The following is a 24,705-nucleotide window of genomic DNA, read 5'->3' as shown; positions in this document are numbered from 1 at the left end:
CGAGTTCCGGAAAATTGGCGAGATTAATGCTGTGGCAGAGGGATGGTGGTGCTGATGGCGTTTCCAGATGGCCAGCGGATTCAGCGGTGGTGGCGTTGGCGCGTCACAGCGTGGCCTCCGACCGCAGCCACGGCTTTATGAGTCGTGTAAAATTGCTTCAGGCCTGAGGCCCGGGCCCAGTCAGCAGCAGTTTGGGACACCTTGTTATCTGTCTCTCAAATACTGTGTCCCTCCGTAGGACAGCATTTCCCATTAGTTTGGTTTTTATGTTTCATTTCATTCAGTTAAAGTGCAAAGACTTCTGCTGAGGATCATTTTGCTTTGAAGTGACATAAATAACATCCCCAGACTGCTTTAAATACAGCAAGGATGCTTAAATAACAGGAACATATCATGGAGAAAGACTCAGTTACAAACACTGCAACAAAAGTGGGTCAACTTAGTTGGAGTGTCAAGTGTAAAGAAGGTCTGCCAATCTTTGATACCATATGAAAGTTTTCAGTGAAAAACAAAGTTTATGAGTCTACTGCCCTGCCTCAGAACCTTGAGCAATATGTATCAGTGAGAGAACCATGTTTTTGGAGCCTTGTTATGAAAAGAGTGAAAAATGTAAAGGTCTCTATGAGAGTGGATTAGCACAGCGCCAGAAGTTCAGCCTCTGGGAGCAGGAATGTGGAAATCTGCACATTAGATTCAAAAGTAGAAGTTCAGATTAGCAGAGGTGAAGCTTAGCCAATAGCTCGAGCTACACCCACCTGTATTTCCACCCACCTGTCATTCCATGTGGCCATGCACCTCATAATAAACAGAACTGTTTTTGCAGCAGCTTGGAAACATGTTTATTTCTGCTTCAACATTAGACATTTTAATTTCTTCATCTTTTGGCTATAGGGAGTCGCCACCATGGATCATTTGCTTCTATCCCTAGCATCTTCCTCTGTTACACCAACCCCCTGCATGTCCACTGCATCCATGATGGATGATCCAACCGCAATTCAGTTAAATTCAATTCAATGAAAATCAATTGTATTATCCAAGCACAGTTACCGACAATCAGACAAGCACTTAGCGACAGTGGGAAGGAAAAACTTCCTTTCAGCAGGAAGAAACCTCCGGCAGAAGCTCAGGGAGGGGAAAACATCGTCCATGACCAGCTGGGGATGAGGGAAGGAAGACAGGACAAAGACATGCTGTGGAAGAGATCCAGAGATTAATCATAACTAATAATTAAACACAGAGTGACAATCCCCCAGGAGGGCTCAGTGTCACCTGTTCCAGCACTAACTCTATGCTATATCAAAAATGAACATTTTGAAGGCTAATCTTAAAAGTAGAGCTAGTGTCTGTCTCTTAGATCCACATTGGGAGCTGGTTCTACAGAAGAGGGGCCTGAGTGCTGAAGGTTTTGCCTCCCATTCTACTTTCAATATTCTAGGTACCACGAATAAACCAGCAGTCCGAGAATGAAGTGCTCTGCAGGAACACAATCCAACATATTTGTTGAATATTTGCACTGAAAGACACATCCTGGTCAAAAATGACTCCAAGATTCCTCACAGTGTTCATGTTCTTGAAGCAAATTTCATGTGTATAAGGATCTTTCTCGGCATGAAGCTGTGCTGCTGCTCACTGATCAACGCCTCTTCGCTTGTTAGTACATGTCCATCTCTATTTTCAGTCACTCTAACCTGTTCTCTGAGCAGTGTTTCTGCCTGGCCAAACAATACAAAAACACGGGAATTAGTCAATTAACTCATATTTGAAGCCTCAGATGAACATTGGAGGAACTGCAGGTTCTGGTTTTAATTTCATTTCCTTCATTATTATTTTTTTCACCCTAGAGATTGAAGCTTGGATTAAAAAAGAAAATAACGTGGAGTTTCAGGGGTCTTTGTGATTCATTGTAACTGGTGCATTGTGTATGTCACAGAACTGGGAAAAAAATGTGGTAAAAATAAAAAGTATTCTTTGCATTTTCCCCATTTTATCGCGTACTTATAGGAAAACCTACTTCAAGCATCATCTCAGCAAACAGCCTCTAACATCTGTTACCTCTGGATGAGTTCATAGCCTGCAAATTTCACCTCACGAGTAAAGAAGAGCGCGATATTCATCCTGCACACTGATGGCTGCTTCTTCGGCGCCCTCCAGCTGCTGCAGTTGTGCACTGCAGCTGCACAGCTGCCGGCGTGTTTTGGGAAAAGGGATAATGCGCATTTTGCAGTTTGTGGATGCAGCGGGTGCAGCGGTGACAGCTGAGAGGAGGAGGTCAGTCCTGGGTGCAGACAGTCGCAGGGGAAACACTGCATCTAAAAATAAACTCGGTGACATTTAAGTTGATTGCTCGGTTCACACTTTCATGCAGTATTTACACTTGAAAAGCAGCGCAGCAAAGACACGAAGCCTGGTCGCTGTATGGAGACTTTCTATACAGTTGCATGAGTGATGCATCACTTATTGTGTTTTAATATAAATATATATTTGTTAATACTTTTAATTGTTTTTTGTGTGTGTGTTTAAACTGTATTTTCCCCTTTTCTTGGAGGAATAACTCTGCTCTGATAGGACGGTACAGAGGAGGTCAGAGGTTACAATTATATCTACATTCGATATATATATACATATTTGTCGAATTAAATGAATAAACAAAAAAATAAATACACAGATAAAATAATGAATAATGAAATATGAAATAATAATGAAATAATAAACCCATACCACATTATGACAACAATAATAATAATAATTATTATTATTATTAATATTAATTGTGATTTTTTTCCTACATCAGTTATATTTAGCCTTTAATTTGTGTTTTTTTGTCAACAGTTTTAACCTCCTACCACCAAGTTTAAATCTTCATTTTTTAATAATTAATTTTCATAAATTGTTCTAATTTCCGTTCTTTGTTATTATTATAATTGTAAACGCCAGTGCATAGGCCTACTCAAAGCTAAAATAAACACGTTTTTTACTTTGGTTTACAAAGGCGTTTTATAACTGAACTGTATATATTTTCATTTTTTATATGTTTTGTTATTAATTAATTCGAACATGTCGTCAGTCCATCTTGCAAATTAAATGCATTATAACGCCGTGAATAAAACTATTTAATTAATGACGTCATGATTCCTTAGAGGTCATTAATATTCATTCAAATTATACAAATAAAGCATGACAATGAACCAATACACAGAAAAGTATACCACATGGAATAATGACAGCTATTTAACAGATGCATATTTACTTTGCTGATATCGATACGCATTTTTTAAATGTATGTATTAAACTTACATTTCCCACACGCCCCCCGCCGTGTGCAGCAGTACATTACTGCCCTGTGAGGGGTAATCGGACACTAATTACCGTGAAGCTGTAAACCCCTCCTGCCAGCAGCTGATTGGACAGACCTCGGTGGACCCCATCATCTTGAACCCGCCCCCCACTGTCCCAGGTATAAGGGGATCCAGGTCAACGGCTGGAGGGCAGATCAGTTTGTGACAGGACTGTACATTCCCTCAAAAGCCCCGAATCCTGCTTCACGTTTCAGTTCTTCCCTAAAAAAGAGAGAAAAGTTTGGTCATCACTGGATTTTCTTCTTCCTGCTGTGATCTGGACTGAACCATGGAGTTGTCGGATATCTCTTTCCCCATCCCCACCGCTGATGATTTCTATGACGACCCCTGCTTTAACACCAGTGACATGCACTTCTTCGAGGACCTGGACCCGCGGCTGGTCCATGTGGGGCTGTTGAAGCCTGACGACTCCTCCTCTTCATCCTCATCCTCCCCTTCCTCCTCTTCCTCCTCCCCGTCCTCCCTCCTGCACCTCCACCACCATGCCGAGGTGGAGGACGACGAGCACGTCCGCGCCCCCAGCGGGCACCACCAGGCGGGCCGCTGCCTGCTCTGGGCCTGCAAGGCCTGCAAGAGGAAGACGACCAACGCGGACCGGCGGAAGGCGGCCACGCTGCGGGAGCGCCGGCGGCTCAGCAAGGTCAACGACGCCTTCGAGACCCTAAAGCGCTGCACGACGGCCAACCCCAACCAGAGGCTGCCAAAGGTGGAGATCCTGCGCAACGCCATCAGCTACATCGAGTCCCTGCAGGCGCTGCTGCGCGGTGGCCAGGAAGACGGCTTCTACCCGGTGCTGGAGCACTACAGCGGGGACTCGGACGCATCCAGCCCCCGCTCCAACTGCTCCGACGGCATGGTGAGTTCAAGGAGCGACAGGTGTGAGAGAGGCGCACGGAGCCGACCATCTTTTGAATTTAGCCAAAGGAATTGGGGATATTTTACTGTCTGCTCCAACTCTTATTTTAACTGATGTTTAATATTAATTAAATTCTTTTATTATGATGAATCGAGACAAATCAAGCAATTCATTTTTTTTCTCTTATTCATGACGTTTAAATTTCATGTAAAATAGTGATTTAAAGTAGAATCATTTAGCTGCCTGTGTGTAACTTTCTCATTACTGGCCATTTTGTGTCAGAATCGGAACGAAGCAAATTTAGTTTCAAAGTGTCTTTAAAACATTTTCTTTCGTCTCGTCTCACCAAACACACAGGAAACAGATTTAAACCGTTTTTAGACCCCAGATGTAACAAACGGAGAGACGTGGATGGAAAAAAATAATATCTGAGTTCAGGGACTTTATTAACGTGGTATGACACAAACAGCTACCGTGACTCAACCATTACCACACACACACACACACACACACACACACACACACACACACACACACACACTTATTTAGATTTATTTTCTAATCACTCTGCGGGATTTCTCTGGTGGATTCTTTAGTGTCTCTGTCAATATTTAATTTTCTCTTTTCTTCTTCAGACGGATTTTAACGGCCCCACCTGTCAGACAACCAGAAGAGGAAGTTATGACAGCTCTTATTTCTCCGAGACTCCAAACGGTAGGAAATGATTTTAATACGTGTTTAAAATAATAAACCACGCAGTAAAGTGACGGCAGTTAGCGGGGAAAGACAAATAGAAGACGCAATAAAAGCAGCAGGCCAATAAAACAGTTGATGCTGTGCTTTCTTTGAACTGATTCTTTATTTAATTGTTCAAAATGTAAAAGTTCAATGTTAATGTTGATTTTAATGTTAGGAGCAACGTATAAAAGTAAGATTATAAACCATACGCTGAATTAAAAGCTCATTTTTAATTTCAGCTGATGTAAAAAGAGCGTTTCTTCGTTTTTTTTTTGTTTTGTTTTTTTTGTAGATCTTTTCGACAGTAAATGATTAATATATAATACAGAAGCTGAAATATTCTGAGTTAAATTAAGCTCTGTAAAGCAGCCTAAATACAAAACAAGCATGAAAACAATTAAACTAGATCTGTGATTAATGCTAACAACTAATTCGAAATAATTTGAAAATAAAGTTATTATTATTATTATTATTATTATTATTATTATTATTAATAATAATAATAATAATAATAATAATAATAATAATAATAATATTGGTTTGGGGTTTGTTTTTGATGATGATGATGATTTGATTATGTTTTTTGTGTTTCCATAACAACAGTTTTGTCACCTTTGTCCCCCAATATGAATGATAGAAATATTTTTTTTTTTAAAACTCATCCATAGTAACGATTTTTTTTTTATTTACTATGATGTCTTGTTTTTTTGTGCAGGCGGTCTGAAAAGCGAACGCAGTTCAGTGGTGTCCAGTCTGGACTGCCTGTCCAGCATTGTGGAGCGGATCTCCACCGATAACAGCAGCCTGCTGCCGCCTGCTGACGGCCCAGGATCCCCACCGACGACAACTGTGCCGGTGGGTGAAGCAGGCACTGCCCCGGCGACCACTCAGGTCTCGTCTCCGACTGCCAGTCAGGACCCCAGCCTGATTTACCAAGTCCTATAGACCCTCACACATAGATATTCAACTCGGACATTACAATAAATTAAAAAAATCCCCAAATCTTGTCAAGCCATCCAGCCATAAGAACACACACACACACACACACACTGAAAATGATTATTTACACCAGCTGAACTGAGAAACCACCACTATGGTTTATCAGCTGCTTCTTATGTATTTATTCTCTTTAGATCAATGTATGGAAGCTCATTCCTGCCAGAAAAAAAGATCAGCAGTAAAAATCATTTTAAGTGTTTTCAATTGAGTTGCCAAGAAAAAAATCCCGTGGCTGTGAGGTCTAATTAAAAGTACACATACCTAAGATTTATTTTCAGTTATTAGATATATATTTAACAAAGGAATGATAAAATCTAGAATTACTGATGTAAAGAAAGATTTTTTTAAGCGTCCAAACTAAACATCTCAATGTTTCATGATCAGATGCGGTTTGTTGATTCTACACGGAGACGCTAATAAAAGGAGGAGCCTGAAAAAAATGATTTTAAAAAGTCATAGTCAGGAGCTGAAGTCTTAATTTTGACCTTGTATGTCATACAAATGAAAAGTTGCTTTTATCATTCCAAAGTTACCTACATTAGTTAATTTTCCAAGCAGGAATGAGCTTCCACAGCCACCCCAGATTCCCTTTCCTGTTTCTGAAATAAGTCGAGATCAGACCACTTAATTCTATAGTTACGTTTTAAATAGAAACCAGTTCGGTTCTTGCTGTATTTTTATTTAATTTTAAGTTATGAAAAATATTTTAAGCCTCAGCTTAGTCTTTCAGATGGATCCCCCCACCTTCCCCACTCCAGCCTTCTGTGTATAGTCTAGCTGATGAAGGACGGAGGCCAAAAACCACCCATTAACATTCCTCCACTTTCGTCTATCTGAAGTCCGAAAGGCCCCAGCTGTTCGATTCCCTCAGGAGGAAAAAGGAACTACAGTAACTGTTTGACATTTTAGAAGGAAACTTGATGTAAAAGCACAAATTTCTGCAGTAAAAGCTTAACAGAATCCGGCCTGCGGGTACAGAAGTATTGTAGTGACTTTTTTTCCTCCCGTCAGTTTTGAAGTAGGTTCAGACCTCCTTCCTGTCCAAAACGGATTTTTAATTTCTTTCATTTGTCATTTCACTCACTGCAGCGGAGGACCACTTTTCTGTTTCTGTAAATATTCTGTAAATAAGAGCTGATTTGTTCCAACTGAAAGTATTAATTATGTATTTAATGTTTCTGTCTGTACGTGCTTTTGTTTGTTGTGAAAAATGTTAAACTTTATATTTATACATCTGAAAATGAGTGACAGTCTAAAGACAAATAAATGCTTATTTATACAAAATATATACATATGACTCTGACTTATGATGTCTTGTTTTTTTTTAATGTCCAGAATTTATTTATAAAATTTTATAATTTTTTGTGGGAAAAATTTCAAGAAAATGTTTTCATTGCCTTGATATTTAAAATAATTGAACACATAAATTTCAAAGCAACTGGTGGTTTTTGTCCATAAAACTACTCATCTAAGATTACCACAAAGTAAAAGATCTCTCAGCAAAATTAGCAACATTTTAGGCACTATTGCTCCTATCAAGTCAGTGAGCTGGGATTTTTTATTCTAAACATGAATTACAGTTACAGCAACAGACAAGGACGACTGGTTCCCCACACAACAACTCCATCATATTTGAACAGAAAAAATCTTCTTCGTAACTGAGCTAATGCTGCATTTTTGTTTTACATTCTATACTGTTCGTCTTCTGACTGAACACTTATCGTTATACAATTTTAACTCTGTGGCAGCCTCGCCATACTTGCCTACTTTTCAGCCTGGGGGGGGGGGGGTGATCTACTTATATGTACAAAAAACTTCAATTTTACAATGTTTATTTATTGGATAAAAAAGTTAAATGTCACCGTTATTATTGTCCGGCCGGAAACAAGCTGGGGATGTCCAAATTCAGAGGCTGCGTCCACCTGAGGACCCGGTGTTGTGCCAAAAAGTGATTGTCTGCCAAAAACTGATTGCCTGTATTTAAACTGCTATAAATAACTTGTTGGTCTATAATATGTGAAACATATGTCAAGTGTATCCCAAATGTATCAAGTCATCTTGAGCAACAAACAACATTCCTGTAACAAGGTAGAAGCCGCAATCACTTTTTGGCAGTGACTTTTATGTATCCTTTATTTATGCAGTTAAAAAAAAGTATTGTTGGCTTTAAAAATGTCTCTTTCAGGAGTAATCTGGCCAAGAGGACAGCTGAAATTGCAACAAATGCAAAAATAGTTCTGTAAATATATTTTAAGTGGACAAACGGGAGCTGATTGATTATAATGTAAGTACAATAACACAGTTACAAAGATACTTGACAAACAGGTAAATTTTTAATTTGATATATAACCCCTTTGTAATATCTGTTCACCAAAGTCTATTTAGCAACATACATAACGATATTACACATAAAAAACACACGGAAACATTGGAAATCAGTTTTTGGCACAACACCGGCTCAGATATTTGAAGTTTACTCAGCTACTTTCTCCCTGGAAAATATGTTAAAAGTTTATTTTACGACGCAGAAAGAGTAATAAGAGCAATATTAAAACTAAGTAGATGCAGTAGTAGCCATTGTTGGAAATTGGAATTGGCTTGGCCGATATGGGATATGGTTTTTCAATTTTGTTGTCCGGGTGGAAAATCGGGAGAAATTCGGTAGAATGGTGGCTCCTGAAATTCGTGATTCTCCTGGAAAAATCGGGAGGGTTGGCATATATGGGCCTAGCATAGCCTGTAACGTTATTATGACGGACACATTTTATGAGTGAACTTGACTTTAAGTGACTTACAGGTTTCTTTGAAAAATACTTTCTTATATCCAGGTTCTTCCTTTTTGCTGCCGTCCTCCTCTCCTCCTCGCAGGTCCTGGCAGCGCAGGCTTGCTGCTGCTAAAACTAAACAGAGCTCCTTGAAAGGCTCAGCCAATCACATTGGATATGTTTGTCAAATGAGGAAGGACTCCAGCAGAGAACGTAATTTAACTCTTTCTGCACCGCAAGGTGAATGAGACGTTGACAGATCGGTTTTTATCTTTGTATCGGGTAAGTACTTTAGTTAAGAGTGATGGTGACTGTCACAATAACTCTGTTAACAATTATAATATTCAAGTTATTTTAAATCCCTAAATGACTAATGAAGGTTTGAGCTTTAAAACGCTTCTGAACAAACACAAACATTGTCCGATCCTGTTCCTGTGACCTTGACTTACATGCTGAGGCTCTGCTCCGTGGTACACAGACCAACAGCGCCATCATGTGATTCTACGGCAGAACTGCAGCAATTGGCACCTCCAGGTTTTGGTGTGTTTAGTCCTTTGCACTGCTGCCAACATCAGCACACGTGCATTTGTGTCATCACTGGTATTTGTGACTCCTCATACTTGTTTGTGTTTTTCCTTTTTGGTGAATAAAATAATGTTCAGCAATTTAGCTTGTCTTGCCATTGTCACTGGCTGTGCGGCAGCTTGTGACAAAATAACAGTGAAAGTGATCTTTTTCTTTTTTCCACAAATAAATAATTTTTTCCTAATTTTTTCTGTTCAGGAATGCAGGTAAATATCAGTAATATGAAAAAATGTAATGTGCTTTCTAAACTTTTTTCAGCTTTTCTTCTAAAACTAATAAAAATGAATAGATAATAACAATAATGATATTTAAATATAATTTTTAGTAAAGTTACAGTAAGTTTTGTCCGGTTATTTAGTAGAAAAAAAGAATATTTTACTCCTAAATATATATTGATTAGTGTGTAATTATGTCTTTCACCAAACTGATGCATTCTCATAAACAGCAGCTGGCACCTGTTTGTGAAAGCTGCCATGTTGCCATGTCAGTGGCCGAGCTGGACATCGCCGGTCCATCTTATCATGCTTTATGTATCTGATTGATGATTGATGATTTCAGACACATATGTAGAAAACCAAAGGCAGCGGAGACAAGAACCTGTGGGGATTTTGAATCCTGGAGTCAAATATTATTTTATAGCTGCACCTTCAGCCTCATGATATGAAGCATCATACCCGTGTTTCATTGTCATCAAAGAAGCGGAAAAGCAAAGGAAAGAGACAGTGTGACAGGCCTCTGAATAAGATGTTGTCCTCTTCTGTCTTAGCTCAAGCCTCATCTCCTGAACTGATGTCCGGGCTGCAGCTAACAGCAGCTAACAGCTGCTAACAGAGGCTAAACAGCAGCGGTTACCGACAGAAAAGTAGAGGAAATCCTCAACAACTCCCCTCAGCAGCACTGTCATTGGACAGAAGTGAGCTTCACTGACTCATTGACTCATATCAGACTCATGTCACAATATTTACAGCCTCCTCCAGAGTAGCTGGACAGATTGACTGCGGTAAATAACGGAATGTTCCTTGAATTAAATTCAACATTTAATATGCTTTCATAAGCTCCTATCTTAGATTAAAAATAAGATTTTTTTTATACAAGTAGTATTATATATAAACTAGTTTCCCTCCCTCAGTTACAAATGATAATGTGCATACTGATCACTTGCAAAACCTAAAATATTTGGAGACTCTGATAAAAGCAGGGCCTCTGTTTCCTGCCAGGTCATTTAACAGTGTTGAAGAAACGACTTTAAAATTACACATCTAAAAATACTGAACTTTATTGATTTACTAAAGAACAACAGATCTACAGACATGGCTTGAAGTGTCACACTTTATTTACAAAAATACTGAGAACCAAACAGTCGAGGGTGAGGAAGCGTGACGGCAACAAAGTTTAATGGTTTTTATTCCTACTGAAGAGCAGCTAAAGGCTCCTGGTTGCATGTTTCATAGTGTGGTTGGTTGGCTGCAGGGTAAACCTCAGCATTACAGGCTTCTTCTGAGCTAAGACCTTTGCCACAGCGTGCATTGCTTCATCAGGCATGTGTCCGAGATTATCCTGGTTTGGTTTCTGAGCACTGGCGGGCCGAGTTGATCTACTTTCTGCGGCGGGCGGCTCCCTTCTTGCTGCTGTAATGCGAAACGCAAAGAAATTGGACATATTTCAGAACTTTGAGCTGTTCTCACATTGTGCGATGCCGTCGATGCTGATTTGCAAATTTATACTCAAACTCAAACTTCAGAGAACAGCAGTGAACAGCTCAAAGACTCCTTGGTAGAAGTCAAGCACGAGGAGAGTGCAAAAACATGTTTTGCATCATCACATATGAAGCTGAGAGCATTTCACTAGCTGGAAGCATGTTTGTCCAAAATCTCTTGAGGAAACTGGCTGCTTAAAATAAAAATCTCTTCTCAGTTAAAGAAACGGATGGGTGTGTTTTTATCCAACCGTACAGATTTAGATTTTTGTTCAAATTTTGTGCAGCAATCATTCAAAAAAGTAACTGAAAATATTAAAATTATCTTTTTGAGATATGAAAAATATCTTAATTCAGAAAAAAACATGAAAATCCTCATAAATTGTTTAGGGTCTGTTTAGTGTATGTTTTGAGTGGGATTTTGGAAGCAGAAAAAACAACCCAGGAAATTCAGCTCGCATGCACAACTCATGCTGTACTTACCTGCATGGGCTTAATTAATCCAAAGGCACTACCTCAAATCCATCCCCTTTATTTTCGATCGTGTATGCACCGTTACAGTCGTGTTTGCTCTAATTAAGACCTGTGAGTCTGTGAGAAGCTCAGGCTTTAGACTGCTCGAAACGTCCAGACAGTTTTTTTTCTATACTTAATAAAGAGCATATTTCCCAAATATGGTCAACGCAGGCACGCAGCTCAGTCTGTAAGCACCAAAGCTCCGCCCACCTGCTGCCAGAAAGAAAGCGAATGCAACTGACATATCGTGAAAGGTTTCATGTGTCATGTTTGATGTCTTAGGGTGAGTACTTAATGTTCAGGGTAGAAGCGTGATGATGCAGCTGCACCCTTCTATTAAACACCTCTGCATTAAGTACTTGTGCTCGTTAGTCTGGCTGACCAACAGAGTCCAAACAACATGACAGCTGAGATGTTTTTGGCCTGTGTCTGGACCGGGATTGGAACTGAACCATCTGCGGCAGTGTTACTGAGGTGTTCTTGTGTTTACTGTATGATTATTACTGTTTGAGGGATAAAACTAGTAGTCTTCTATCTAAAATTCATCATAAGATGCATGCTTGATTTTCTAAGACCTTTTCATGTCATTTTATAATGTTAATGATAAATTAAATGGTTAGGGTCAAGGCTAGGGTGTTATCACTGAAGGGTCTAAATCAGGGGTAGGAAACTCAAGGCCTCGAGTGCCGGTGTCCTGGAGGTTTTAGATGTGTCCATGATCCACCACAGCTGATTTAAAGGGCTAAATGACTCCTCAGCATTTCTTGAGGTTCTCCAGAGGTCTGGTAATGAACTAATCATTTGATTCAGGTGTGTTAACCCAGGGTGGGATCTAAAACCTGCAGGACACCGGCACTCGAGGCCTGGAGTTGCCTACCCCTGGTCTAAATTGACACGGAAAACAAATAATGCACTGTGATAACTCAGCTGTTATTCCTGCACACACAATAAAAGGCTGCTCTCTTAGACACTAAAATTTCCCTGAAGGGTGTCTAGTGTTTCATAGCTTGATGTACTCTGTCCCTATTAGTTTTCAGCCTTAAACCGACATGAACTGTCTCAGTGTGATGACAGTTATGTCTTTCCGAGGGGAGAGTTATCACATTATCACGTTATCATGTGGAATTAAATTAAGTTATACTTTGGGGGGGATTATTGGGTGCTGGCGAAGTCAGCAATGACAATACTCACTGCTTCTGCAACTCATCAATGCGAATCCTGTACGTGAGAACCTGGAAATGACACAGCAGCAGCTTTAACTTGCAGCAGGATACTTTTACCTCGGAGAACGACTCCTTCAGCTGAACGGGCTCAGTGGGCTGAAAGCTGCGGGCCAAAGCATCATGGGAAACCAAGGCAGCGCCGTGCATAAGAATCTTTTTGTTACCCAGAGTTTCTTCTGTCCTGTGATGTCACCAAATTAAGCACGTCTGCTGTGGTTTCCCACAAAGGAGCACAAACATTTAATTCCCCTTTAGCTCAGCTGTGAAACCTCACCAAACCCTGACTTACCTTTATGCTCGCTCAAACACATAGCTGAGGCTGTGTGATGTAAAACTGAGCATCACAGTCACTCAGCACCACCTTTACAGACACTTCAGATTATTCATCTGCTTGCAAACAGAGAGTTTGAGTCCAAAACTGGCACCGTGTTCATCCAGTTTCTCTTTGTTTCACCAACGTACAAGCAACTGTGGCTTACGACAAATATTGGAGTTTTACTAATTTAAAAGTGCGGTTGCAGTTCTCTGCAATGCATCCATTTAACATTAAATGCATGACATTAGATGTATATTTTACTATAATGCACAAATACTTCTACACGATCTGGAGTTGAACAACCAAACTTGGTATAGAGGCGCTTCTTGGGCCTATAAAGACTCTTGCCAAGCGTCTAAACGACATCTACCACCCCTACCTTTTTCTTTATTTTTCTCAGTAAAATATCTGATTTTTCTTTGCAGTTGTCACCTGCAAAACAGGTCAAACAGTACAGTAGCACAGTCATGTAGTAGTTATAATAATATAAACAGAGAGCTCTTGTGCTAATATAGAGGCTATAAATAGATTTATATATAGATATTATATACAGGTAAGGCCATTTTTTAAAGTATATGCAGGCAGGACCTCTGTCCACATTTAAACTCACTGAATATAAAATCAGTTCCAGTCATTTTAAGACTGGTTCTCTGAGATCCTTGTTTTAAAAAAAACAATCCTTGCAAAAAGTTAAAACCCCCACTCTTATTCATAAGAGGTTCCTGGAATCCCATGAGCACGTGTCACCTTTTGGAAACAAACTCCTCCGTCCTCTTTTGTCTTTCTCGCTTTTTAATCAGGTGGTGTGTTGTTTCCTATGTCAGCCAGCGGGGGCGCTCTGCTCTGACTTTCCCCGTGCTAACATGCAGGGAGCCGGCATGACTGCTGCTCAGCTGCACTACTTACAATTTACTGAGCTCCTCGATTCTCTTACGCAGGGTAGTAACCTGGAGGAAATCAAGAGTATATCGAGGGTTCAAATCCCGAGGTGACCTTGGGATGCCAACCTCATCAACCAAAACCAAACTACAACAAACCTGGCACGTCTGAAGCACCGAGTCATTTGTGCTCTTAACTTTAGACTATTTATGACTATTTATCTATATTATTAAATGGTCAAATTTAATTTAATCAAGATAATTTGAGGTAAAGTAAAAGTCTGTAAATAAACATAATGTTTAACAACAATCAAGTAGATAAAAGTTCAACAAAAGCAAATTTGTGTCCTCTGTAGCTGAATGTTTATTATATACTAATTATTAATTTGCATGTAACCAATGATTAATTATTGTATGTAAAAAATTAATAATTCATTATATACAATAATCGATAATATAATTTGTTGCATAAATGATTACTTACATATATGATTTCTTAAGTCATAAAAAATATTAGGTGTCCCACAAATCTTTGGATTTAGTGAACTATAAAAAAATCAAGAGAATCAAGTAAATAAGAACAAACTAGTAGTGAAAGAAATCTCACCCTCTGGTTTTTATGAAATTGTAATGAAATATTTTCAATGTAAAATGCCCTAAAAACCTTAAATTTTTTAAAAACATAATCATATTTTAGCATTCAGTTCAAAACATGTTTAGATTAATGTCAGGATAAACTCATCAACTAATTATGGGAATAAACCAAAAAAATGTGATAAAATATATGGAAAGAGAACTTTTTGTCTCATATAAAAGGGAAAACCCAGAAAATGAAATAACACATTTTAAACTGAAATCAAAGAAAAGCAGGAAAATAGTTTTATGGTATTTAAATAAGTATTAAATAATTCAAATGAAAGAAATGTAAAATATTATGCTTTTCTCATCCCACTGACCTCTCTCAAACCCGTCTTATTGTTCTTGTCTAAATGCATGAAATTGGCTGAGAAGTTCTCAGTCAGAGACGCCATCGTGGGCGCTCACGAGGACGCCGTCTCACCTCGTACTTCTGCCTCTTCAGTCTCTCCGTGTGGTCGAACTTCTCAGACTCCAGCTGGGTCATCCAGTCATGCAGCTCTTTGATCTTTTCCCTGCAGCAAACACAAAAACACAAATAAAACAAGCAGTTCTTCTGACAGGTGGATTTTTGCTTCTGGCACATTCAGTTCCTTGTCTTTACTTTGTTGAGGTTTTTCACCATTTTCTAGGACATTTCTAAGACGTTCAAACTATTTTACACAGGCGTAAAAGTCTAAGGTTATAGTTTTAGTTTCACAGCCGAGTCGTACTTCAGCTTATCCTCGTTCAGATGGTCAATGTTCAGCTGCTTGCGCCTGGCGGCCAGGATCTTCTTCTTCTTCTCCCTCTCAGTCTCTTTCTTTCCTCCTCTCTTCTGGTCAGCCTGTTTGGACAGATGCAGGTCAACAGATGATCCCATAGACACGTGTGTGTCTGTGTGCATGTATACTGACTCTCTGCAGGTGACTGCTGTACTGGGAGCCCATGCTGGACAGAGCCGACTTCTTCTTGGCATCATCATCTGCCTTCTTCTTGGCATCAGCCTCCTCTCTGATCCGCCTCTCCTCCTGATTTGACAAAAAATACCTCAGAGTGAGACCTCTGCATCCACCACCCACTCTCTGATCGTCCCTGGTAACCACCAATTTGAACAGAGTACTTACAACATCGGGTCCCAGGACTAACATTAGCTGCACTTATTCATCCTGAACCTGGAAAAACTGGCTTTAAATACTTTGCTGCCTACAAATGGAAGTCACAAGAAACTCCAACTACGTTCGCTCTTTTCAAGGGAACATTTTAAAAGGTTATGTTTATATATCTGCACAAAGACATTTTGTCTTTGCTCCATATATTCATATAGCAGTCACATTTTCATAGTTTGAAAATAACACACCTCACGTCTGGCCTGGCGCTCCTTTTCCTTCTCAGCGCGGACCCTCTGCTGCTCGGCCCTCTCGGCACGACGCTTCTCCTGTGGGACAGGAGCAAACGTTGGGTTAGAAAACAGAGATAACTCACACACCACACAGTGAGTGTCCTTGTTTTTGCTTTGTATCTCCACTAAGACAATTGAAAGATTTTTTTAATTACAAAAATGTAAAAATTAAAAATATAGTGTTTTATTGTTCCCATGATATTTTTTAGTGTTTTTATTGTTGATGTTTTGTCTTTTCTCCCTTTGATTTGTGTCATTATCAGCTTGTCTGTGAGCCAAATTTTATTTAATAAAATGAATCACATTGAGAAGACATGCAGAGCCAGCAGAGCTCAGCCTTTAGAAGCCATTCCTTGGCCAGAAATGAGAGCCAGTCACCAACTGCAAAAGGCAGGAAGTATTTCCTGTGTGGATGAATTATTGTGGAAGGCTTTTTGCAATTTTCCAGTTCCATGGAAATATGAACAGATAAAACTACCCATTAGCTAAATACTTACAATCCTCTCCTTGAGGGCGATCAGCTCCTCCTCCTCCTTCTTCCTGTGCTCAAAGTGAGCATCGATCAGGGCCTGCAGCTCAATCAGATCCTTGTTCTGACGTTTCTTCTGGATGTCCTGCGGGGCGGATCAACAGAAGCAGTATTCAGCTGTGCAAAGAAACACCCGTAAATGAACAAAATCTCTTCTACACTGCAGGCGGACTTACATCAAAGTCCACTTTCTCACCGTCTGGGATTTTTGGGGCGGTGGGCCTGCAAGAGAGCGTGGGGGTTTTGAGTGTACTGGCACACTAATTGAAAGCTTTCTTTGTCTTTTTTGCCCAAATAACTCCGATTTAAATGTCTACAGGAATCATTTGAAGTCAGACTACATAAGAAGGAACTTACTTGAACTTTGGCTTCTCCTCTGCAGGTTAAGAAGTGAAGAGGGGATGAGTGAATTTCACCAGATTAGAAAGAAAACAGATTATTTCAGTAAACCCAAGCATTACTCAGTGTGGCTTTGGATCAAGGTGACAGATTAGACAGTTTAAAAGGATAGGCTATTCACTTTTTAAGTTAGGGTTAGAACAACAGTCAAATAAGAGCAAACATGTATTACAAACAGTTTAAACAGGTGTGCAGTTAAAGTAAACCTGAATTGTTAACGTTGGTCTTTGGTTTCACACTGATACAGAGAATATGTCTTTTTTTGTTTTTGGCTTGACCCCAAGCAAAACATTTCCCTGTTTCCTTCATTTATCTGAACCCAGATTCTGGCGGCTTCATGCCATGCAGATGACAAGTGGCATAGCAAGAGTGTGGGGTTGCTGTGCAGTGAAGCACGTGTTAGCATTTCATATTCATTCGCCCTTCCTTCTCCACTAGTGGTTCCAAATTTTTCACCTTCTTATTTGGATGCCAATTAGGGCCAGCGCTCCTGGATTCACACAGACAGGTAAAATTTGGACAGACAGCAGGCGTTCCCTGAGTACAGATGTCAGACCTGGACACTGTAGTCCTTCCCAAAACCAGAATGACAGATTTAAGATTGAAGTTTTTAAATCTACATACCTTCCTCTTCAGTGGGGTCTGCATGCAGCAGGCATCCAAAACAAAAAGCAGAACAGAACAGCGTTAGCGGGAAGCCTGGGAGCTGCAAACTGTACAGAGTCTAACTAAGGCACACAGCTGATCTACTCAAGCTTAGCATGTTTAAAAAAATAAAGAAACTGGTTACCACAATCAACTGATTAAGAAAGCCAGCTGCTTACAAGGGCAAAGTTTTACCTTTACTTCGATAACTAAGATGGTAAAACAGTAGTTCAATTTGTACGGAATCACATTTATGTATAATATTTTTCATGTTAGCTTTAAATTACAAAAGAAAACAAACAAACTGTTTACTAAAGTTATAGAAGGGAATAAGCTGTCAAAAAATCCAAACTTATTCATATTTCTACTGAAGGGGTTGAGATAAATACATCCCTTAAATATTAATTGATCATTTATGATTGGCTGCACCAAGTCCTTGTTTTTATACATTACCCTGCATTCACCCTTTTCACCATAGAGGCTAGACTGAGAAGATATAGGGATATGTACGTAGTTTTAAAACAAATTAGCATGTTTTATTTTTGGCATGTTTTGGCATATTTTTTGCATGTTACATGATTGAGCAGAATACAAGATTAAGAGGAAGATGAAAAATGAGTCTATTTTTTAAAATCTTTTTTTCCTCCTATTAGCACTAAGGGTTGTCTTCCCACAGGGAGCAATCAGATGTAGCCCATCCTGCAGGTATGGTACCAATTTTATCCAATTTTTAAATCCTATCAAAGAGAGTAATTGGTTGCATGTTGTTCAGTAGTAAACACAGGGTTGAAATAAAAAAAATCTATTTTCTATTTTTCTATTGGTTGTCTTAGATTTTTCAACTCTCAAATGATTTTGTGGTAATATTTTAGCATACAGTGAGCTAGGCTAGTGGAAAAGCCACCTAGCAAGAACTGTAAAATTATTTGTTACTAAAGAAGCAGATGCAAATTTAATGGTGTTTAGAAAGATAACTCCAAAAACATGTCCCAGCTTCTCAAAGATAACATTTTTAGAATGGAGAGCTAATGGAAAGTTAAAGTATTAGCACAACTCTATTAGCTATAGCTGAAGGAGTGAGCTTATTAGCATGTTTTCACTTTCTGACCTTAGTAGTTCAAACATAGCATTTTCAGCTTCTGCATGAACGCCCTGTCTCTGAATTCATGTGGAGGTAAAAGAAAGGTAGTGTTAGCTTAACATTAGCAGACATGGAGAAGGTATAGACCAATCTCACAGCAAAATGTTCAGTGCTAAGTGTTCAGGATACAAACATGTTGTGTGTTTACAATACAGGGTGTATAACTGTGGACATTTTTTGTGGGAAAAGAAGTTGGGAAAAAGGCTAAGTCTGTCTAAAATTAACCAAATGCTTTTAGTTTGCAAACATTGAAAGAGCATAGAAAAAAGTGCGGGTGTGAATGGGTGAAGAGGCAAGTTGTGTAAAGTGCTTTGAGTGCTCAGATAGAGCTATATAAGAAGCAGACCATTTACCTTTTACCATAACCAAAGGGTGATTGAACATAAACTAGAAATTACAGTAAAGTCAAATATAAATAAACTCAAGAGGTTGAACGTCATGTCAACTTTCACTGAAAGACTTTAGGGCAGGGCTGCCCAATCCCGGTCCTCGAGAGCTACCATCCTGCAGCTTTTAGATGCATCCCTACTCCAACACAGCTGAATCAAATGGTTTGATCTCTTCAGCATGTCATCATGTTTGGCAAAGGCCTGATAACAAGCCATTCATTTGATTCAGGTGTGTGGGAACAAGGATGCATCTAAAAGCTGCAGGACGGTAGCTCTCGAGGACCGGGATTGGGCACCCCTGCTTTAGGGGCTTTTCAACAATCATGTCTTGTGGAGTTACATGTATACGAACATAATTACGTGTTTAAAGCCTTTATTGTGACACTCATGGGGACCAGCATTGCTCCTGCTCATTTTGCAGTGAGACTGGGCTGCACATCAGGGTTAGTTATATCGAACTAACTGGCTGTAGCTGCCGGAGCGCATGTGACGCCTGGGAAAGGATCCAATACCCTCTTCCCCCCTTCATGCCACATACCTTCAGGCTCAGGCTCAGGTTCTGGTTCTGGTTCTACCACTGGTTCTGGTTCTGGTTCTGGCTCTGGCTGTGGTTCTGGCTCTGGCTCAGGGGCCGCCTCAGGGGCCACCTCTACCTCCACTACTACCTCCTCTTCTACAGCTACACAACATGCAGCGAGTCAAAAGGGGAGAGGAAGGGCAGTGAGAGGGTTAATGGAAGCAGGAGAAATGGAAGAGGGGAGGAGGCGGTCAGTGGATGAAAGGAGGAGATGTGAGATATGAGATATGAGGAGGTTCATGGTGAGGCAGTTCAAACGAACTGTCACCGGATGATGCTAAAGCAGGTGAGACAGCAAGCAGTTACGGGAAAGAAAAGGTCAGTCACTCATTGATGAAATGTGATCGATTCCTGGAAATACCTGCACTGCAATTGGATGCAGTCAAAGACAAAAGAGAGATTCTAACCTGTCGCCAACCAACTTTGTTTACAACCTGTGTCTTCACTTATCTCAGGTTATGTTAGAGTTAACTAGCATGCCACAAAAACCTGTTCAGGGACGACTAACAAATTAGTATCAGTGACGTGAGACTTATCATCCGGAGTCTGGAGGTTGTGTCTTACCATCGTATTCTTCACGTCCGTCCGAGAAAGAGAGGAGCAGAAGAACATTATCAAAAGATCCCACATGTACCCATTTTTGACAGAATACAAAAGCAAAATGTGGGTACACTGGGGATCCATGCTAAGCATACACATAACAGTCCTCATGAGCTGATTGGAGCAAAACTTCCAAGTTGTTTTCAAAGTGTGTTCAGCTCAGGAGGACTGCACATTTGCAGATTGTCATGCAGAGCTGCAGGACTCTCTGCCAACAGGACTGCGCCGCTTTATGCGATTTATGTTTCTAAAAGTTTTTATTTTAATCTCACAAAGCATAAAAGGCACTGTCCTGTTGTCAGTGCTGGTGTGGTCATTTGCTTGAAGGAGAGAGAGCATTATTGCACAACTTGAATCTGGAGGAGTCAAGCCAAACCTGCAATTTGTCCAGTTCAAATAACTCTCTACAGGGGATGGAAAGTCAGTTAGACAAGATTCAGAAGTAATCCTGGGCCTTTAGCATGGAACTCCCGACTGTACCTGGACCTAATTTTAGGGGTGGATCATTTTTTTAGATATATAATCAGGAGTGGTGGTGCTACTTACCCTCGACCCCACTGCAAGACAGAACACAAAGGAATGCTTAGAATTGTTGCAGCTCATCAAAATCAAACATGAAAATTTGTGGTTTACAGTGAAAACGGCTATTTGACTAAATCATCTTAGCTCAGGATCTTCTTTATTAGTGTTGTCCAGCAATTTAAGATTCTAGCTCACAAAAAGGCCTTAAGTCAAACGTTTTTTGGCCAATCTACTGCTAGAAGATTAAAATCTTAGAATTTGTGAATAAAAATGTGGGTTGACTTACACTTCCTCTGTGTCGGACATGATGACAGTGGACTTTGCAACCTGAAATCAGAAGAGAAAACAGAAACTTTAAGTGTGTGTAAGAAGCGACTGCCCAGCCTGCATGTATTTATAACTCAGGATTAAGTTGCAGATGTCTTAAATATGTCTCAGTGGCTCCACCCAGACCATACCTCACCCTGCCTGCCTGCACAGTTTTCTCCAACACCTCCACAAAATAATAATATAGAAATCTTTGAGTAGAATTATTTAGAAATGATTGTCAATAAAATTTATCTTGCATGTTGCATTAAAGGCATTCCAAAGATCTGTCGCTTCCAAATCTTCTTCAGTTTATAATTAGACTCTCGACTGAAATTTGAGCCTCAGGGCTGAATTTGCTTCTCTCATGATAAGTGAGAAGGAAGCCAAACATAGATTTATGCAAATAGTCTTTTTTCCAGCTGCTCAGAGGATAGATGTTGGGCTGCTGTCGGGTGAAAAAAAGAAACCTTAAAGAAACTTAAATCTTTTCCATCACCATGTGTCAAAGAATAAAGGATGCTGCCACTCTACAGTCATCAACAGTATCCTGATCCTGCTGGAAAATCCCGGTTTGGATCTAAGATCTAATCAAAAGCCTGCAATGATAAACACACATGACCTGGATTTATGCATGATTTAATTTCCCAGTGATTAGATTTCGGATTAGTTGCCCATTGGCCTCACTAGCGTGAGACCACCATGAAGGCGTCCGACATCACAGCTATTTCCAAGAGACAGCTGCACAGGTCCCACAGATCCAGTTTCAGTGCACCCACTGTTAAAGATTGGGTTCCTTCTCCTGGACCACAACCCATCATTCCACCTTCATTTCCTTATCAGGCTCTCCTCTCACATGGTTCCTTCAATCATCCTTCTGAGGATCCCTATCACCTGGGGGAACTTTGCTCAAGAATTAAAATAAACCCAGGAAGGCCGCCTTGAAGGTCTAATTCCCAAATGTCATAAATTCCAAGCTCGGTGTAATGACAAAATGACGATTCCTTTACATCCACTCGTGAGCCCCTCGGCTCCTGTTCGAGATGATAAACTGTTTATCCTCAAGCTATGTGAGGTTCAGTTTGAGAACATGCCACACCCTTTCACAGCTTCACCAAAATGTAACGTAAATAAGAGAAAGCCTGCAATCCAGAAAAGATCTGAGGTCAAATACCAAAAACAACAACGGGATTAGTCGCCGCAGTTCTCGTGGTGTTATATAACTCGTTACTGTCACCTTCTGTCTCCTGAAGCGGAAAGCTGCTTCAGAGGCTTTAAGCCAACTGTAAATCCCAAAGGCATGAACCCCCACTGGGTCACTGGACTCAAACCAAACAGCAACAGGAACAACAACAAAGTCCAGCTGCTTGTCTGGTGAGAACCCAGAGAACTTTCAAACGTCTGAAACATCAGCTGAGGATTTTAGATAGATTACAAACTTGCTAAAAAGTAATCCAAAGGCTGAGCTTCTTTTGGGTGCTCACAGATACAGAAAGGCACTAAACACAAGTTGTTTACCAAGGTTTCAGGCACTCAGCACCGTCAAACACTGGACTTCATTAACAGGGTTCAAACACAGAAGAGGGAGGCCTTTTTTACTCCAAGATCCACTATTAATTGTTTCCTTCTCACCACTGCCCTCAGCAGCAGCCTCTGCTACTCATGGCAGTGATTTTAGCACATGTGGACTCAACTGTCCTGAGGCTGGGTGATGTTTGGGGGACATTAGGCCTAAACCTGAGCTTCCTCGCTACCATTCACACTCTCATTCACTCCCCTTACTTCCTTACCTCAGAAAAGCTGAAAGAAACGAGCTCCCGCTGGCCAAGACAGGCTGTAAGGTTCTGCAAACTTACCGCGCTGATTATGTCCTTCTGTTATAGTGATACTCGATCCGCTCGGCCTCCCTATTGGCCAAAGAATGAGCTCAGAGGCGAGGCCGTCCACCGTGGCAGAACATGGTCCACGCCTTTGCTGCCCCCACCTCCTTCCTCTGGCACTCAATAAGGAGATGGATGGGTCGAGTGCTAAGGAGGGAGGCTCAAGTTTGGAGAAGGGGACAGCCAAAATGACCCCAGGATGCTATTCTGGGGCTGCTGCATTAGGCAAGCAAATTTCATCTGAGAGCGAGAGATGTTGGACGTCAGGGAAGCGAGGCAGGTGGTGTTTCTGATCCTCCCACAGAAGTTTGGGACACATAAACATAATCTACAGCATACTTGTGCGAGCATGAGAAGCTGAGAGATTTGTCAGTTCAAGCTGTAAATCCAACATGTTGAACCACCTCTTGTTTTGAGGCTTTGATTCGCTGGTTTAAAAGAATCAATCTGACGGACAAATATAGTCCTGCTAAACAGTGGCTCTGATCCAGATTGTTTTTCTGACTGCAGTAGCCCAGAATGCAAAAGCAAATACTAGATGGAAATGTTTTGCCATCACTAGTGCATGGAAGCATAGTTAAATTTAATGATATAAATATTTAAATTACTACTTAATTAAATGCGACTTATGTGCTGAACTTGTGTGTCTCGCTTAGTTATGTAATTTATTCTGGGTCAGGGCTTCTGTGTTTCTGTGGGACCTTTGAGTTAAGCGACATTAAATTATAGATGAGTGAGAGCTGCATTCTTATATCCTTCAGAAATCATCTCCAGTCTGAACTGTGATGACTGTCTTTCCATTCAGCTGTGAAGTCTAAATAAGCTGCTGCAGGAACCCTTCAGTAAAGTCTCCACTAGTATATGGTCACACAGATACTGACAGAGCCTGCAATTTCCTCCAGGGGGTGCTACAGTAACAAAATTAAGGACACAGAGAGAAATCTTGGTTACCTGCGTATGTGGGAGGTTCAAACCATCAGTATCACGAAAACACAAACAGATGAAACTTCATCAAGGATTTTATCTTTGATTTTGTTGATGCAGAGTTACAATTTACCTGACCTCCCTGCTGGGTAGGAACAAATGTAATTAATGACAAATATGATTAAATGCTTTTTTATATTAGCTTTAAAAACACACAATTACAAAATCCTTGTAGGATAAAATGTACATATTGCATACACATCCCAACCTTATGATGCATGACTGTAAAACAAGTAGAAGATGTAAAAGGTATTTATGTTAAATTTAACTAAAGCTCTTAACAGAAGAAAACTAACCACCCTGGCTTCATGTTGGAAACATTTATGTACTTTTTTTAAGTGATCTCAGCTGAAGTCAAAAATCAGGGCTGGGCTGTAATTTCATGTAATACAAATTTGTAACACAAGATGGCGAAACAAGTCAATCTAACATTTATTGCCCAGGTAAGTCACTGAGAATTCATTCATTCTTCCTAAAACAGCAGCAGCACACATCAGGAAACATTTCAACACACCAGTGTGGTAAAACAGCGCCCCCGTTGGTGACATGTTTAGAGTTATATTTGTGGAGGGCAGTTAAATTAAATACCTTTAAGAAAATGGCAGCTTATTAGAGAAACATTATTGATGAGTGTAGAAACAGAGATATTGATCTATCTATCCATATATATATATATATATATATATATATATACGGTTAAAGAGATTCAAGAGACAGCTGTCATAACTTTGGCTAATGGTAACATTAAAATTGCTGTTTTGGTTTGTACATCAATAATGGGTATTTAG

General features: G+C 40.1%; 2 protein-coding genes across 14 annotated transcripts; one reads left to right on the top strand and one right to left on the bottom strand.

The window, feature by feature from the left end:
* Positions 1 to 3,476: 3,476 nt before the first annotated feature.
* On the top strand, positions 3,477 to 7,201 carry LOC102292756 (myoblast determination protein 1 homolog). The gene is made up of 3 exons (XM_005946713.3): positions 3,477 to 4,212; positions 4,848 to 4,926; positions 5,666 to 7,201. The coding sequence occupies exons 1-3, from the start codon at positions 3,625 to 3,627 to the stop codon at positions 5,893 to 5,895; spliced, it is 897 nt and encodes a 298-aa protein (XP_005946775.1). The 5' UTR covers positions 3,477 to 3,624; the 3' UTR covers positions 5,896 to 7,201.
* Positions 7,202 to 10,610: 3,409 nt separating this feature from the next.
* Positions 10,611 to 23,048, bottom strand: LOC102290388 (troponin T, fast skeletal muscle isoforms). 13 transcript variants are annotated; one of them, XM_005946703.2, is made up of 15 exons: positions 22,910 to 23,048; positions 21,034 to 21,074; positions 20,772 to 20,782; positions 20,190 to 20,198; positions 19,587 to 19,727; positions 17,498 to 17,515; positions 16,832 to 16,850; positions 16,651 to 16,696; positions 16,443 to 16,559; positions 15,904 to 15,981; positions 15,461 to 15,574; positions 15,278 to 15,390; positions 14,989 to 15,079; positions 13,957 to 13,997; positions 10,611 to 10,927 (listed from the first exon to the last, which is right to left on the bottom strand). In XM_005946703.2, exons 2-15 carry the CDS (start codon positions 21,051 to 21,053, stop codon positions 10,894 to 10,896), a joined length of 852 nt encoding a protein of 283 aa, XP_005946765.1. In that variant the 5' UTR covers positions 21,054 to 21,074; positions 22,910 to 23,048; the 3' UTR covers positions 10,611 to 10,893. The 13 variants fall into 13 exon arrangements, with proteins under 13 accessions (XP_005946765.1, XP_005946764.1, XP_005946766.1 ...); XM_005946702.2 differs by having other exon boundaries at positions 22,844 to 22,998; XM_005946704.2 differs by lacking the exon at positions 13,957 to 13,997 and adding an exon at positions 12,703 to 12,743 and having other exon boundaries at positions 22,844 to 22,998.
* Positions 23,049 to 24,705: the final 1,657 nt, after the last annotated feature.

The sequence above is a fragment of the Haplochromis burtoni genome, unplaced genomic scaffold, assembly GCF_018398535.1.
Source record: "Haplochromis burtoni strain Fernald_Lab_line unplaced genomic scaffold, NCSU_Asbu1 Contig_487, whole genome shotgun sequence".
NCBI classification, from domain to species: Eukaryota; Metazoa; Chordata; class Actinopteri; order Cichliformes; family Cichlidae; genus Haplochromis; species Haplochromis burtoni.
Note: the sequence above shows the minus strand (reverse complement) of the source record. Positions and strands in the feature narration are given on the sequence as shown.

Coding starts and splice junctions, on each gene's coding strand:
- LOC102292756 (XM_005946713.3), top strand. CDS start 3,625: ATGGAGTTGTCGGATATCTCTTTCCCCATCCCCACCGCTGATGATTTC. Junction 4,213..4,847: donor CCAACTGCTCCGACGGCATG/GTGAGTTCAAGG, acceptor TTTCTTCTTCAG/ACGGATTTTAACGGCCCCAC. Junction 4,927..5,665: donor TTTCTCCGAGACTCCAAACG/GTAGGAAATGAT, acceptor TTTTTTGTGCAG/GCGGTCTGAAAAGCGAACGC.
- LOC102290388 (XM_005946703.2), bottom strand. CDS start 21,053: ATGTCCGACACAGAGGAAGT. Junction 13,998..14,988: donor TGAAGAGGCAGAAGTACGAG/GTGAGACGGCGT, acceptor GATTTCCTCCAG/GTTACTACCCTGCGTAAGAG. Junction 10,928..13,956: donor ATCGAGGAGCTCAGTAAATT/GTAAGTAGTGCA, acceptor TTCGCATTACAG/CAGCAAGAAGGGAGCCGCCC.